Below are 14,143 nucleotides of genomic sequence, written 5' to 3' on the forward strand. Positions count from 1 at the left end.
GCCTCCTGCCTGGGCCCCCAGCTGCCCACGGGGCCTCCAGGTGCCCACGGGGCCCCCAGCTGCCCACGGGGTCCCCAGTGCCTCCTGCCTGGGCCCCCAGCTGCCCACGGGCCCCCCAGCTGCCCATGGGGTCCCCAGTTCCTCCTGCCTGGGCCCCCAGCTGCCCACAGGGCTCCCAGCTGCCCACAGGGCCCCCAGCTGCCCACGGGGTCCCCAGCTCCTCCTGCCTGGGCCCCCAGCTGCCCACAGGGCTCCCAGCTGCCCACAGGGCCCCCAGCTGCCCACGGGGTCCCCAGCGCCTCCTGCCTGGGCCCCCAGCTGCCCACCGGCCCCCCAGCTGCCCATGGGGTCCCCAGCTCCTCCTGCCTGGGCCCCCAGCTGTGGGGCTCCCAGCTCCTCCTGCCTGGGCCCCCAGCTGCCCACGGGGTCCCCAGCTCCTCCTGCCTGGGCCCCCAGCTGCCCACGGGGTCCCCAGCTCCTCCTGCCTGGGCCCCCAGCTGCCCACGGGGCCCCCAGCTCCTCCTGCCGGTCTCTGCTGCGGGGAGCCCGGCCCCCTGGCGGGCCTGACACTGTCCCGTCCTCTCTCCCCTCCAGCTCCTCCGCCCCCAGCCGGGGGCAGCCTCCTCCCGGCCCCCGGGCCCCCTGCGGCCGCCCTCGCTGTGCCCCCTGCCCGCCCGCCTCCAGCATTTGCCGGGCTGCCGCGCGGCCCCGAGGCCTGCCTGTGCCCACGCGCTGGCCGGTCCTGCCGGCGGCACGGCCTTCCCTCGCCACCCGCCCCGCCCGGCGGCACCCGCCCTCCCCCGAGGCCCCCCCGGGCCGTGACCGCTGGCCTCCCTGCCAGGGCCGCGTTGCACTCGCTTATTGTCCCTCCGTGGCGCCCCCGGCGCTGGCCCTCGTCTCCCCGCTGGGTGGCTACTGGGGGGCAGCTCTGGGCTTCAGCTTCGCAGCACCCCATGGCACCCGGGCGGGCGGTGGGCTGGCCCCCGGCGGGTGCTCGCGGACGGGGGCTGCGACCTCTGTCCCTGGTTACGGCCGGAGGGCCCAGGGCCATGCGGCGGTCACTGTGGACCGTGCCCCCTCCCGCGCCTTCCTTTGTGGGGACAGGCCCGGGGAGGGGGAAAGAAGCAGAGCCCGGCACCAGCCCCCTCTTTGGAGAAGTTTGGGGTGGGGGTGCATTCAAAAGAGCCCCTCCCTCTGCCTAATCTAACCAGCTACTAAAGGGGTTCCTGGGGCTGCCCTGGAGACTCTCATAGAACCCCAGTTCTCAGGAGAGACAAGAACTGCCTAACCTCAGTGCCCGCGCGGCCCCGCTGACCCAGGAGCTGTCTCGGGGTGGGTGGGCCACGGGCTAAACCCCTCGGTCCAGTCCAGCCCCCTCGCCGCTGACACTCCAGGGCCCGAGAGCCGTGGCCTCCCCGGGCTGCAGAGCTGACCGGGGGTTGTCCTGTGCGGGTCCATGACCCCCGGCCTGAGCCCGCTGCCCGTGGGAGCTGAGTGGGAGCCGGGGGCGCAGGGGGCCTGGCACAGGTCCCCTGCCTTCCCCCGGCCCCCCCTCTCATGACCCGCTCCCCCTGGGCAGGGATGGAGAGCCGGCCCCCCCGGGCTGCAGGGGCCGGGGGCGGGCAGTCCACGGGATGAGCGCAGGGGGGCGTGGGGACGCTGTGGGTCGTGGTCAGCCCGGCAGGGGGCGGGTGCTCTGAGGCCCGGAGGCCGAGGCTGGAGGTGCGGGGCTGGGGGGGCTGCCAAGTGCCCACATGGCAGGGAGCGAGGGGCTGGGGCCCCCGAGGCAGATGCCCGGGGGAGGTAATTAGCAATCATCCAATTACGAATTTGCCTGGGACTGTTGTGCGCCCAGACGGCGCGTAAGTGAATCAGCGGCACCTGGCGCGGCCAGCTTCCCGCGGGCGCCCGCGGCGCGGATGCTTGTCTTCTGAGTGACGGGTGTTAAGTCAGCCGCGGATTAAAGTCAGCAGGGTAACTGGGCAAGCTCCTGAGCCTGAGGTCAGCGTTCTGGAAGAGCTGGGCCCACAGAGTCTTCTGGAAGGCTGCTCCGAGAAAACTCTCCCTTCCTTGATTCCAGAGCAGTCCCAGCTCGATTTCCCAGGTGCTCGATCACCCAGACTGTTCCTGGGGCAGTGAGTCCCCATCTCCCACAGCGCTTTTGAAGATTTATTTTATTTATTTCTCATCGCCCCTGTATGTTGGCCCTCACTGTCGGCTCTCTGTGTCTGTCCGTTGTGTGCTCTCTGTGTTGCTCATCTTTTAGGAGGCACCAGGAACAGTACCAGGGACCTCCCATGTAGGAGGCAGGTGCCCAATTACTTGAGCCCCCTCCGCTCCCTGCTGGTTGTGTCTCTCATTGTGTTTCCTTATTGCATCATCTCATTGTGCCATGTTGTTGTGTTATCTTCTTGCGTCCGCTTGCTGCGCCAGCCCATCGTGTCAGCTTGCTGTCTTGCTCGTCTTCTTTTCGGAGGCGCCGGGAACCAAATCCAGGACCTCCCACGTGGTAGGCGGGTGCCCAACTGCTTGAGCCACAGCCTCGTCCCTCCCTCAGCTCTTTTGAAAACATCGGAACACGAGCCTGGGACTCTTCCCACAGAACTGTACCCGTGTTTTTTGGTTAGAACAACCGACTGTAACTTGGTATCGCAGTCGGCAACCTGCCTTGCCTTCGTGCCAGTAGCATTCCTGCTCTCCAACGTGTCAGCCGGCTCAGTCGGGCTCAGAGTCTGGGGTCTCCCCTCTAGCTGTGACTGGCCCGGGTGCTGACGAGTCCCCTCCCCCAGCTATCCTGGGCCCCCCGCAGCCCCCTGCCCTGTGCGCTGTGACCTGAAGGCAGCGGCCAGCTGGTCTCGACCTGCGCTGCCGCCCTGGGGAGGACATGCCCGTGTCCCCCTCTCCCGCCCTGCCTGCTGCCGGCCTGAGCAGGACTCCCAGCCTCCCCACCGCCCTCTTCCCTCCAGGAGCCTGCGGTCGCCCCTCGAGGGAGCGCAGGCACCTGCCCACCGGGGCCCGTGCACCCACCGGGCGAGCCCCTGCCTGGAGCCTCTTGCCCCAAAGGGTCGTGAACAGCGCAGGGAGCTGGGACGCTGCTTCTGGGGTGCCCATGATGGGGTGTGGGGGCCCCAAGTGGCCTCCCCGCAGGGGTGATGCAACCCGGATGGGAAGAGAGGGAGGGGGTCCGTGGGGAGGGCGGGCGGGGGTGAAGGGCAGGCTGCCTGGTGGGGCGTGGCCCCCCACCCGTGGCCCCCAGCCTTGGCGCCCTGGAAGGCCCTCGGGAGACCCGGGCCCTTTCCTGAGAGGTCTGGGCAGCCGGGCAAGGTGGACGGCCCCGCACACGGCGCTCTACTGCTCACGCCTTTCGGAGCACGACCTGGTGACCTGGTTCTCTTAGCACCGGGGAGAGCGAGCCGCTGGGCATTTTTGAACATGCCGTTTCCTTCCAGAAGAGACAAAGAAACCCACGCTCAGAGATTCCTCTGAATAAGAACAATAAAAACCACCTGTCAGCAGTGTGTTCGAATCCGCAAGACACCTCCTGTTAGTAAATAGGGGGTGGCTTTTCCCATAGAACGGGCAAGTCCAGGAGCGGCCGGTGGCTTTGGCTCAATGCCACTTGTCCCTGTCTGGGCCCCAGGGCCATGGCCCCTCGGCCTCCTGCACACTGGCCTCTCGGCTCGTGTCTGTCGCTTCATGGTTGCACAATTGCTGCTGCGGCACCAGCTATCGTCTCTGTTTTCAAGACGGAGGGGCAGCTGTCACCAGCTGGGGTCCTCTCCTTCTCAGGAAAGAGTTGCCCGGGATTTCCCCCCCCAGAACGTGGCACATGGCCACCGCTAGCTGCCTGGAAGCCTGAGAGGCGGAATAGCCAGCATTCCAGCTTCAAAAGCGGAGGGGGGTAAGGGAGAAGCGGCTGGGAGGGGTCGCCGGGCCACGCTAGGGCCGCCCGGGGAACGCGCTCCCTCCGTCCCCTTCCCCCGGCCGCCTCTGTGGTGCCGTGGGAGGTGCCGGCACCCCCGGCTGCGCGGCGCCCCTGGCCTCGGCTCCGCTAACGCTGTCGTCTGTTGCTTCCTAGGACAACTGGTGTCGGGGTCCAAAGGCGAGAGGGGCTCTCCCGGGCCCCCGGGCCGGTGCCTGTGCGGGCCCCCTGCCGCGGCGAAGAACCCTGCCCTCGGGGGACCTCCGCGCGGCTCCGGCGCCCTGCAGGTCCCGGCGGTGAGCGCTTCGGGAAAGCCGGGGGTCCTGCGGAGGCGCCCACCCCCGAGGCTGCACGAGCCCCTGGTCGCACGCTCACGGCAGGGACAGGAGAGGGGAAGCCGAAGGGAAGGCGCGAACTGCCGTCGGGGTGCGCGCCCGACCTGGGGCAGCTTTCCCCTCCTTTAAAATTTTCACGTGGTTGAGTTTTGTATGAAACGTTCTAGAAAATTTCAAATAGGTTTAAAAAAGCGATCAACTCGTGGCTAATTCTTTCCCTTGTTTTGTCTTTCTGCCTATTCACAATTGCCCGTTTTCCCTCGGATTCTTGCAAAATAAACCCTGGGCAACATTCCATCAATAACATCGTCTGAGCGGCCGCGTTGTCGTCCATCCGTCCTGTGATTAATCTGAGCAGCACCCTGTTGGATACTTTTAGGGTGCTCCTGAGATTTTCACTAAAATAAGCGCTGTAAAGAGCAAGTTTTGTTAGAATCATTTCCAGAGGTTGAATTCCTTGATTAGGTGACATCACCTTTTTACTTTTTTTGTATATATGTGTATACATTTTTTTCTTCTTTTTTTTAATGCTGCATTCAAAAATATAAGAGGTCCCCATATACCCCCCACCCCCCTCACCCCACTCCTCCCACATCAACACCCTCTTCCATCATCGTGGCCCATTCATTGCATTTGGTGAACACATCTTGGAGCACTGCTGCACCACATGGATAGTGGTTTACACTGTAGTTGACACTCTCCCCCATCCACCCAGTGGGCCATGGCAGGACACACAGTGTCCAGCATCTGTCCCTGCAGCACCACCCAGGACAACTCCAAGTCCTGAAAATACCCCCACATCACATCCCTTCTTCCCTTTCCCTGCCCTCAGCAGCTACCGTGGCCACTGTCTCCACTTTCATGCTACAGTTTCTTCCATCACTAGTCACAATAGGTGCATAGTAGAATACAGTAAGTCCACCCTAGTCTCTTTACTCTTTAAGTCAGGGGGACACTCAGCGTGTGCCACCTTTTCCACGGTGGACAGTCACTATTTCGGGCGGCCGTGGGGGGCTGGGTGGGGAGCGGGTGGGACGAGCGCGGGTGTAATGTGAGACCCCCTGCGCTAACGGGCCGGCCGGGCTGAGGACAGTGCTCTGTGCCGTCGGCCTCCTCCGTCCCCCGCGGGAGGGCTTGCTGCGTCCTCACCGCGTGTTCTCCGGCAGATCTTCGTGGTCAACGACCTGGAGGAGCTCGAGCGGCTGGACGCGCAGAACGCCATCGCCTTCTGCAGGGACCAGCGCGCCCTGTACTTCAAGGACAGTCTGGGCTGGCTCCCCATCCAGGTACCCGCGGCCGCCCTTCCCCGCGGGCAGAGGGGGCACCCGCAGTGGCAGGGAGGGCCAGTCGGGCGTGGCCGAGCTCCCCGCGGCCTCCTGCCCGCGGCCGAGCGCCGCCGTCCCCACGGCCCGCGGCCACCGTCCTGGCCGGGCCCAGCCTCTGCCGTCTGGAGACGTGGGCGCGGGAGGGGGGTCTCCCTGGCCCCACGAGGCCGCCGTGGGTGGACGTGGAGCCCCCGTCGTGGGGCCAGCGGCCACCTGGGCGCATCCTGCCTGGTGACCGCTGGGCTTCTCTGGTCAGCCGCCCCCCTCCCGCCCTGGGGACCACGCCGCAGACCCCCGCGGCGCCTGCGGGGACGGGGTCCTGCAGCCCGGGGAGGAGTGTGACGACGGGAACGACGACGGCGGCGACGACTGCATCGGTGAGTGGGCGTCGGGGGGGACAGCAGGCGGGGGCGTCGGCAGGGACCCGCCTCCCAGCGCGGCCCCACGTCCACTCCCGCCAGGGCCCGCGCCCACCACGGGGTAGCACTGAGCTCCGGGCCCCAGGGGCAGCGCCCCCAGCCAGGCTCGGCAGGGAGGGGGCGGCCCGCTTTGCTGGGTGCTCCAGGGAAAGAAGGAAGGACCACGCACCTGGGATCAGGACTCACTTTACAAACCTGGGAATCAAGACTCACTTTATGAACCCGGGAATCAGGACTCGCTTTACAAACCCGGGAATCAGGACTCACTTTATGAACCCGGGAATCAGGACTCGCTTTACAAACCGGGGAATCAGGACTCGCTTTACAAACCGGGGAATCAGGACTCGCTTTACAAACCGGGGAATCAGGACTCGCTTTACAAACCCGGGAATCAGGACTCGCTTTACAAACCCGGGAATCAGGACTCGCTTTACAAACCCGGGAATCAGGACTCGCTTTACAAACCCGGGAATCAGGACTCGCTTTACAAACCGGGGAATCAGGACTCGCTTTACAAACCCGGGAATCAGGACTCGCTTTACAAACCCGGGAATCAGGACTTGCTTTACAAACCCGGGAATCAGGACTCGCTTTACAAACCCGGGAATCAGGACTCACTTTACGAACCCGGGAATCAGGACTCGCTTTACAAACCGGGGAATCAGGACTCACTTTATGAACCCGGGAATCAGGACTCGCTTTACAAACCGGGGAATCAGGACTTGCTTTACAAACCAGGGAATCAGGACTTGCTTTACAAACATGGGAATCAGGACTCGCTTTACAAACCCGGGAATCAGGACTCACTTTACGAAACCGGGAATCAGGACTCGCTTTACAAACCCGGGAATCAGGACTCGCTTTACAAACCCGGGAATCAGGACTCGCTTTACAAACCCAGGAATCAGGACTCACTTTACAAACCTGACGGCACTCATTTGCAAATAACTTTGAACTTAGAGGACAGTTGCAAAAAGAAACTCAAAGCCCGTATGGAGAGCTCAGGCCAGCACCGATGCCCAGCTGCCCCCGCTCCTCCCATGTGGCCCATGGCCCGTTCTCTAGCCACCTCTGCTGGTCGGTCCGTCGACCCTCTCAGCCCACCTGTCTCTGAACCCGTGACTGGACACCTGCTCCTGGAGCACCGCGCTCCCTCAAGGGGGTTCACTTACCCGGCTCTGTCCGGCCGGGCGTCAGCATCCACTTGACCAGGCACAGCCGGCGGAAGCTGCTCTCGGGTGACCCGGCGTGCCCGGCCAGGCCGCGGCGGCCGCTCTTGAAGGCCCAGCGACGGAGGCCGGGGCAGGTGGGAAGCGGACGGGGCGGGCTCCCAGGACAGCCCTGACGGCACCCCACGGAAGGCTGGCGCGGAGGCTGCGCCGGGGCGGACAGAGGCTCCCAGCGTGGACGGAGGGGCGCGGGGCCGTGGCGCCTCGCTGGGGACCCGTGTGCTCATGACGTCGGGACCTGGCGCGGAGGAGGCCCCACGTCTGCTGCGGGACGCAGGCAAGATTGCAAGTCCTGGAGGGGCCGGCCGGGCCCAGGCGGAGGTGGAGGTGCGCGGGCGCGTCCTTGCCCTCGGCAGCGCGAGGGAAGGGTGGCTGTGGGCCAGGCGCCTGCCTCCGTGTGGCACCCCTGCAGCGCCAGCCCTGCTGCGCCAGCCCCGGAGCACCAGCCCTGCTGCGCCAGCCCTGCACATCCCTGCTGCACCAGCCCTGCAGCGCCGGCCCTGGGTGCCATCACTGGAGTGCCATCCCTAGAGTGCCAGCCCTGGAGCACCAGCCCTGCACATCCCTGCAGCGCCAGCCCTGCTGTGCCAGCCCTGCACATGCCTGGAGCACCAGCCCTGGAGCACCAGCCCTGCACCTCCCTGCAGTGCCAGCCCTGCTGCGCCAGCTCTGCACATCCCTGCAGTGCCAGCCCTGGAGCGCCATCCCTGCTGCGCCAGCTCCGGATGCCTTCCCTGGAGCGCCAGCCCTGCAGCGCCAGCTCTGGGTGCCGGCTTGGCCAGGAGGGCCCTGAAGCAGGATGCTCCAATGAGGCCTCAGCCTGCACAACACAGAAGCGCCCTGCGGGAGAGCAGGGGCCTCGTTTCCAGGACCCCAGGGCCCTGCCCACGGGGTCTGTGTGACAGACGCCGCACCCTCCCCTCCCCTGCCACCTGTCACTGCCCGTTTTGCGAGGAGGACACTGAGGTCACAGGGGCTGTGGCCCCGGTCCCCAGGTGCTTAGTAGCTGGCCGGGGCCGGATCCCGCCGTGCGGCCAGTGCAGGACGGGGACCCGAGGCCCTGCGGGGGGCAGCCCTGGGCGGTGCGCGCCGGGTGGACCCTGGTCCCGGGCCTGCCTGGCTCAGGCCTCCTGTGTCCCTCAGGCTGTCGCCGGGCCTACTGTGGAGACGGCCACCAGCACCGCGGCGTGGAGGGCTGCGACGGCTCTGACTTTGGCTCCCTGACGTGCGAGACCTATCTCCCAGGGTAGGGACGGCCGCCCGCCCTCCTGCCCCAGGGTCACTGCCCCTCCCTCATCCCTGTGTCTCTCCCCCTTCCTTTCCTTCTTTCCTTCACAAATACTTCCCTCCACGGCTCCCTCGTTGTTTGCACTCTCTGCTCGTTGTTTGCACTCGCTGTCTGCTCGTTGTTTGCACTCGCTGTCTGCTCATTGTTTACACTCGTTGTCTGCTCATTGTCTGCTCAGTCTGTTTCTTCTTTAGGAGACACTGGGAACCAAACCCAGGACCTCCTGTGTGGGAGGCAGGCGCCCAACCACCGGAGCCACATCTGCTCCCCCACAGCTACTTCCGAGGGCCCCTTATATTCCTGACACTGTCTAGACACCGAGGCACAGCGATGACTAAGACCCCAGAGCTTTCCGCTTGAGGGAGGCAGGCAGGAAGCGCGACCCCCTGCCCTGCAGAAGCTCCAGGCCGGGGCAGGCGTGGCCGCCGGTTGTGGAGCCCAGAGAGGAGCAGCCGTCCCTGTCCCCGGCCGCCATGGCCACAGCAGCCTCCTGGGCCGGGCCTGGGAAGGAGGCTCAGCGAGGGGAGCCCATCTGTGCGCCCGCGCAGAAGCTTCCCGGCCCCCGGCAGGCTGGGAGCTCACGCCAGCCTCAGTACCCGAACCGCTGGCTCGCGGCGCCCCCAGAAAGCCTCGGACCCCTCCCGTTCATTCTGGCGGCCTCGGTGGGTATTCCCGGGGCCCAGGGCCTGTGTCCTGCATCCGGGGCTCCTCGCTCACCTCTCCCAGGTCCAGGGGGGCCGCTGGCGCCGGGAGGTGCTGGGTCCAACCCAGAACGCGGCTCCTTCCACGGAGCACGACGGAGCCCCCTTCGGGGATTCTGACTTGGGGTGCATCACGCTCCGAGGAAGACGGGGGGGCCCTTCCTGGCTCCGGCCCGCGCCCGGCTCTTCCCTGGACCCCAGTGGCTCTGCCGGCACCCGGACGGCCTCTCGAAGCGTTCCTTCAGGCCTGGCCTCCGGGCTCTGAGCCTGCCGGGCTCCCGCTGCCCCTCCCTGCGCTCTCCCCCAGCGGCGTCTCCTCAAGCACCCGCCCGCCCCGCGCACCCACGGTCCAGTCCCGGCTGGTGGGCTGCAGGCTCCAGACCTGTCTGGGCTCCGCCAGGACCCCTCGCGCGGGCTTTGTGCTCACTGCCCCTTTCCTGAACGGGCACCTGTGGGAGAGCCGGCGGGCGGGGCTGGTGATGGCCCGTGGGGACACCTGAGTGCCGCAGTCGGGCTGGGAGTGATCGGGGCGCTCCTGGGCCTTCCCAGCCGCTCTCGGGGCTCCCACTCGGCCCCATGAGCCTCCTAGGGGTGCTGTGAATACGTCAGTTAACACGATGCCGCGGGGCCGACACCCTGGTCATACAAGGGTAGACCTGCGCTGGCCAATGGTGGCCACTGGCCAGCTGCATAATTAAAATGGAAACACTTAACATCTAGCCCTCTGTTTAGTTCTCACTACGATATGTGCCCAGTGGCCGCCACACTGGGCAGCGCAGATGCGGAGCATTCGTATCGTCACAGAAAGTTCTAGAGGACAGCGCCGAAGCCCTCCGGGCCTTGAGGAGGGGCTACCTTCCCCTCTCCCACCCGTGAGGGCTCGAGAGAAGCCCCCGGAGGCCTGGACTTAGGCCCCGAGCGCTTTGCCCGCGTGAGAGCGAGGCTGCTCCCGGAAGCCCCTGGAAGGGGCGGCCGTGGCCTCTGAGCAGCAGCCCGGCCTCTCGGAGCGTGGCCGTGGCCCGGGCCTGCCCTGACCCCGGTTTCTGCCCCCCCCCCCAGGTCATACGGAGACCTGCGGTGCACCCCGTACTGCTCCATCGACTCCACGCCCTGCCGCTACTTCACCTGAGGGCCGCCCGGAGGAGGCGCCGCGCCCCGCGGCCCGGGCGGCGCTCCTCACCGCGTCCGCCCACTGCGCACCGTCCAGCCCAGTCGCAACCCGCCTCCGAGTGGCGGAACGAAAACCAACTCTTGCCTCCGAGACACGCTTTTAACTCGACCCGACGGAGGGGCCTGGGGCCGCGGCGCCCGCCTTCGCCCAAGTGCACCCGCCAAGCCCGGCCCCGTGTCTCCCTGTGCCGCGCGGGGCCAGGCCGGCGACAGAGCCCTCCTGGGGAGGCGGCTGGCACGCGCGGCCCTGCGTCTGCTTCCGGGGCCGCCGCCCCCGTGCCCCGAGCCTGCCGGGCAGGCCCCTCGCTGCCGACTCCAGAAGCGTCGCCTTCTTCCCCAGGGCGGCCAGCGCCCGTCTCTCGAGGCGGTGAACACGACTTCCCCAGGAGGGACCCCGGCCCCGGCCCAGCAAGGGTCCCTCAACCGGCCACTGTGGCTCCCCCAGGAAGAGGCCAGCTATGCAGAGGCCTGAGCGAGCCACCCTGGGAGAGGGCCCTTGCCGTGAAACAACAGAGGCTCTTCTGGAAGCTTCCCCCGCGCTCAGCACCGCCTGCGCTCTGGCCTCTGTCTCGCCATTGCCCCTCGTGTCCGTTTCCTGCTTAGCAGAGCGGCCTCTGCGTCCACGCCCGGGCGGCGGGTGGCGTTCCCAGCGCCCCGGGTCTCCGGCCAGGCCCCTGCAGCCGCGCTCTTGACTGCCCTGCAGGCCGGTGGCCTCAGGACACACAGACTTGCCCGTGTCCGCGCCCAGGCCCCCTGCCCGGCAGGACCGCCGCCTTCCCGCCCGCCCCGGCAGGTCTTGGCTCTGTTTGGAGAGACCCCCGGTGGGATGTGCCCACGTGTTTGCGGCCGGGACCCCCCGGGTGCTGGCATAACTCTCCCCACGTGCCCGAGACAGGCCAGGCCTGGGCTCAGCGGGCAGCACCTTCCGGCCGGCTGCCCGTCGGGCCGGCTCCCGGGGTCGCGGCGGCGGCGGCTCCAGAGCGGCGCGTCCCTGCTGGAAGCCCACGCCGCGCTGGGGTCGGGTCAGCACCGAGAAATAAAGGCCCTCTGCTCCCCCACCGCAGCGCGCCTCCCTGGGGGCTGGGCCGCGTCCCCCCTGCTGGACGGCGTGGGGTGTGGGTCAGATCTGCTGCCCGGAGGCTGCAGAGGGTTCTAGAAGGGGGGAGGCGCGGCTCGGTTCCCGCAGGGACGAGGGAGGACCCTGAGGTCCAGAGGAGAGGCTGCGGGGCCCCGTTTCGGGACTCGGGGTGCAGTGTGGCACCCCAGCCTGCGCCGCAGGGGCGCTCCGCCCTTCCTTCTTAGGCTGCGACCCTCCCGCGGGGTGAGGAGCCCGTGGGCCAGGGCGCCCTGCGCGCCCAGAGCTGGCCGGCCCCCCGAGCCCGAGCGTGGCCCCCAGCACGCCGCAGCCCCAGCTGCCGCCAGGGCCCCCGCAGGCCCCGCCCCGTCTCCTGGTGCCCGGGGCCCTCCCAGGGCGCGTGCGGGCTGCTCGCCCGCGGGACGGGAGGAGACGGGCCAGGCGGGATCCACAGACGCCGGCGCAAAGCTGTGCCTCTGTGAACGTGACCAGCGTGCCCTCGGCGTTCGGCTCCCCCCTGGCCTCCGGGGGGGCTCGGGGTGGGCCTGGCCCCGGGGACTTGTAGGGGCTCCTGAAAGGCCCAGGAGGTGGGAGGCTCTCTAGACACCCGGCCACAGGAACCCTGCCCCTCGGCACGTGGAGAGGGGGATGAACGTCAGAGGTGAGCCCCGTGGGGGGCAGGACCCCCAGGCGCAGAGCTGGGGGCTCCCAGGGCCGGCGAGGCAGCCTCCGCGCTCACCTGTGCCAGGTGAGCGTCTCCCGAGGAAACCTGCGGGCCCAGTGCAGAGAGGAAAGGACGCCCGGCGGGCGCTCGGCCCCCGGTGCTCACTTGGGCACCTCCCCTCAGGGAAGCCTTGGGGCTCGCCCGACTTGTCCGCCCTCCGGCTGTGACGCGTGGCGCCCTGGGCGTGGCTGAGGACCCCGCAGGGTTTGCAGGTGCAGCTGTCACCAGAGGCCGCTTTCGTGGGCAAGTCCCAGGGTTCCACCCCCGAGGGGTGCTGGACAGGGCGGGAGGTGTGGGCTTGTCCAGGCCCAGCAGTGGGGTGGGGGGCCGGGCGGGGTTCACCCGAGGTCCCCGCGGCCTCTGCTCGCCTCTGGGCTGTCCCCTGGCCGCTTGAGCCTCAGGCTGGTCCTGGGCTGACGCTGCAGCTCAAGGCGCTGTTTGCATCTGCCCAAGGGGAGACCCTTTTCCGGAAGCACCCCCCAGGCCTGCCCGGCGCCACCTCGCCCGCTCCGGAGCCAGGGCCCAGCTGGCAGGAGGATGCCGTCGGCCGTTTGGGGTAGAGCTGAGCCCACGGGGGTCAAGGTGGTAGGTGTGCCCTAATCCCACCCTGGGGAACTCCCCCAGAAGCACGGGAGCCGGAAATGGGAAGCAGAACGGGGGACGGACGCCAGGCACCAACGGCCCAGGGCAGCGGGCACCTCGGGTTCTGCCTCTCCCTCTGGTGCCACGCGGGCAACATTTTGGAAGACGCCCCGCGCCCAGAAGGCGCTCGGGCGATCAGGTCCACCGGAGAGGCCACCCGTCGGGAAACGCTGCTGGGACAGAACTGTGGCCCCACCGAGGCAGGTTCACCCGGCTGCGTGGTGGAGCCCAGAGCCCGGAGGACGCGTGGGACATCGCGCCGCGCTGGGGAAGACAGACGACGGCAGGGTGCACGGAGGGAGGGACTCAAGGGCCGCGTCGACGAAGCCAAGTCGTGCCAGGCTCAAAGCGCAGCAGGCTGCGTTGCCGAGGCATGGGCAGCAGGGCTGCGCTGGACGCGGAGCGTGTCCCGGTTCCCTGGAGACGACAAGGCGAAGACAAAGGGGGAAGGCTGGGCCTGGAAACCCACCGAGCTCTGCGCCCAGGCTGGAAGCTGAGACGGGGCCCCGCGCAGGCCGTTCTCCCCGGCGAGGTCACACACCGCCGGCTTCCGACGGCCACCACCAGCCACGCGCTTGCCAGGGATTTCTGTCCAGGCGGAGGAAGCAGCCGAGGGAGGCCGGGGGCGTCCTGGGAGGAAAGCGGGCGTCACCCACAGAGAGGGGCTGTGAGCGCGGCCGCAGCTCCGGGGGCCCCGGCACTGCCTCCTGTTGACGGCGAGCTGGTCTCTGCCGGGGGCAGGGGCCCGGGCACAGCCACGCCGGGCTCGTTGCTTTCTGTCCTGGCTGGTTCTCCGTCTCTCACCAGTAGCAGACGCCGAGGTCTGCTCAGCCACCCAGGAGGTTGGTTTTGACACCGAGGGCTCGGCCACCGCGGGGATTCACCGCGGCCCAGAGGTCTCGCACGAGGACCACGGGGTGAGGGGGCAGGGTTCGGCCCGAGGACCCTGCTAGCCGCTCGCAAAGCAGTTGGAGTGTGCTTCCGATGGGAAGCACGGCCCTGGACAGCGGCTTGGCACCGTTGCCAGGCGCTGGGCGCAGGCCCGCAGGGCAGTTTCTGAGCTGCTTAGACCCGCAGGCGTCCGCCCTCTCCCAGGCGTGGAGCGCATATCCGAGTCCAGGCCTCCCGGTCACCACCGTGCCAGCCTCTGCCCAGTGACCGCCTTCCTGGACGCGCCTGCCCCAGGCCTCCCCACGGCAGAGCGCGCCCATGAAAATTCCCAGGGAAACTCGGGCCTTCCACCCACGTAGACGTACCGAGCTGGTCGAGCCAGGGCCTTGGAGTCACAAGGAGAGCACGAGCGCTTGAGCGGC

At 67.8% G+C, this 14,143-nt stretch overlaps 1 protein-coding gene across 1 annotated transcript in view; it reads left to right on the plus strand.

The window, feature by feature from the left end:
* COLQ (collagen like tail subunit of asymmetric acetylcholinesterase) overlaps positions 1–11,440 on the plus strand; it is a 53,300-nt gene extending 41,860 nt beyond the window's left edge. Inside the window, exons 13-17 of the mRNA XM_058290636.1 lie at positions 4,079–4,218; positions 5,424–5,543; positions 5,839–5,959; positions 8,374–8,476; positions 10,279–11,440. Coding sequence (XP_058146619.1) covers positions 4,079–4,218; positions 5,424–5,543; positions 5,839–5,959; positions 8,374–8,476; positions 10,279–10,348 — 554 coding nt within the window. The 3' untranslated portion in view covers positions 10,349–11,440. The remainder of the gene's footprint in view (positions 1–4,078; positions 4,219–5,423; positions 5,544–5,838; positions 5,960–8,373; positions 8,477–10,278) is intronic.
* The last annotated feature ends 2,703 nt before the right edge of the window (positions 11,441–14,143 follow it).

Source organism: Dasypus novemcinctus, chromosome 31, assembly GCF_030445035.2.
Source record: "Dasypus novemcinctus isolate mDasNov1 chromosome 31, mDasNov1.1.hap2, whole genome shotgun sequence".
NCBI classification, from domain to species: domain Eukaryota; kingdom Metazoa; phylum Chordata; class Mammalia; order Cingulata; family Dasypodidae; genus Dasypus; species Dasypus novemcinctus.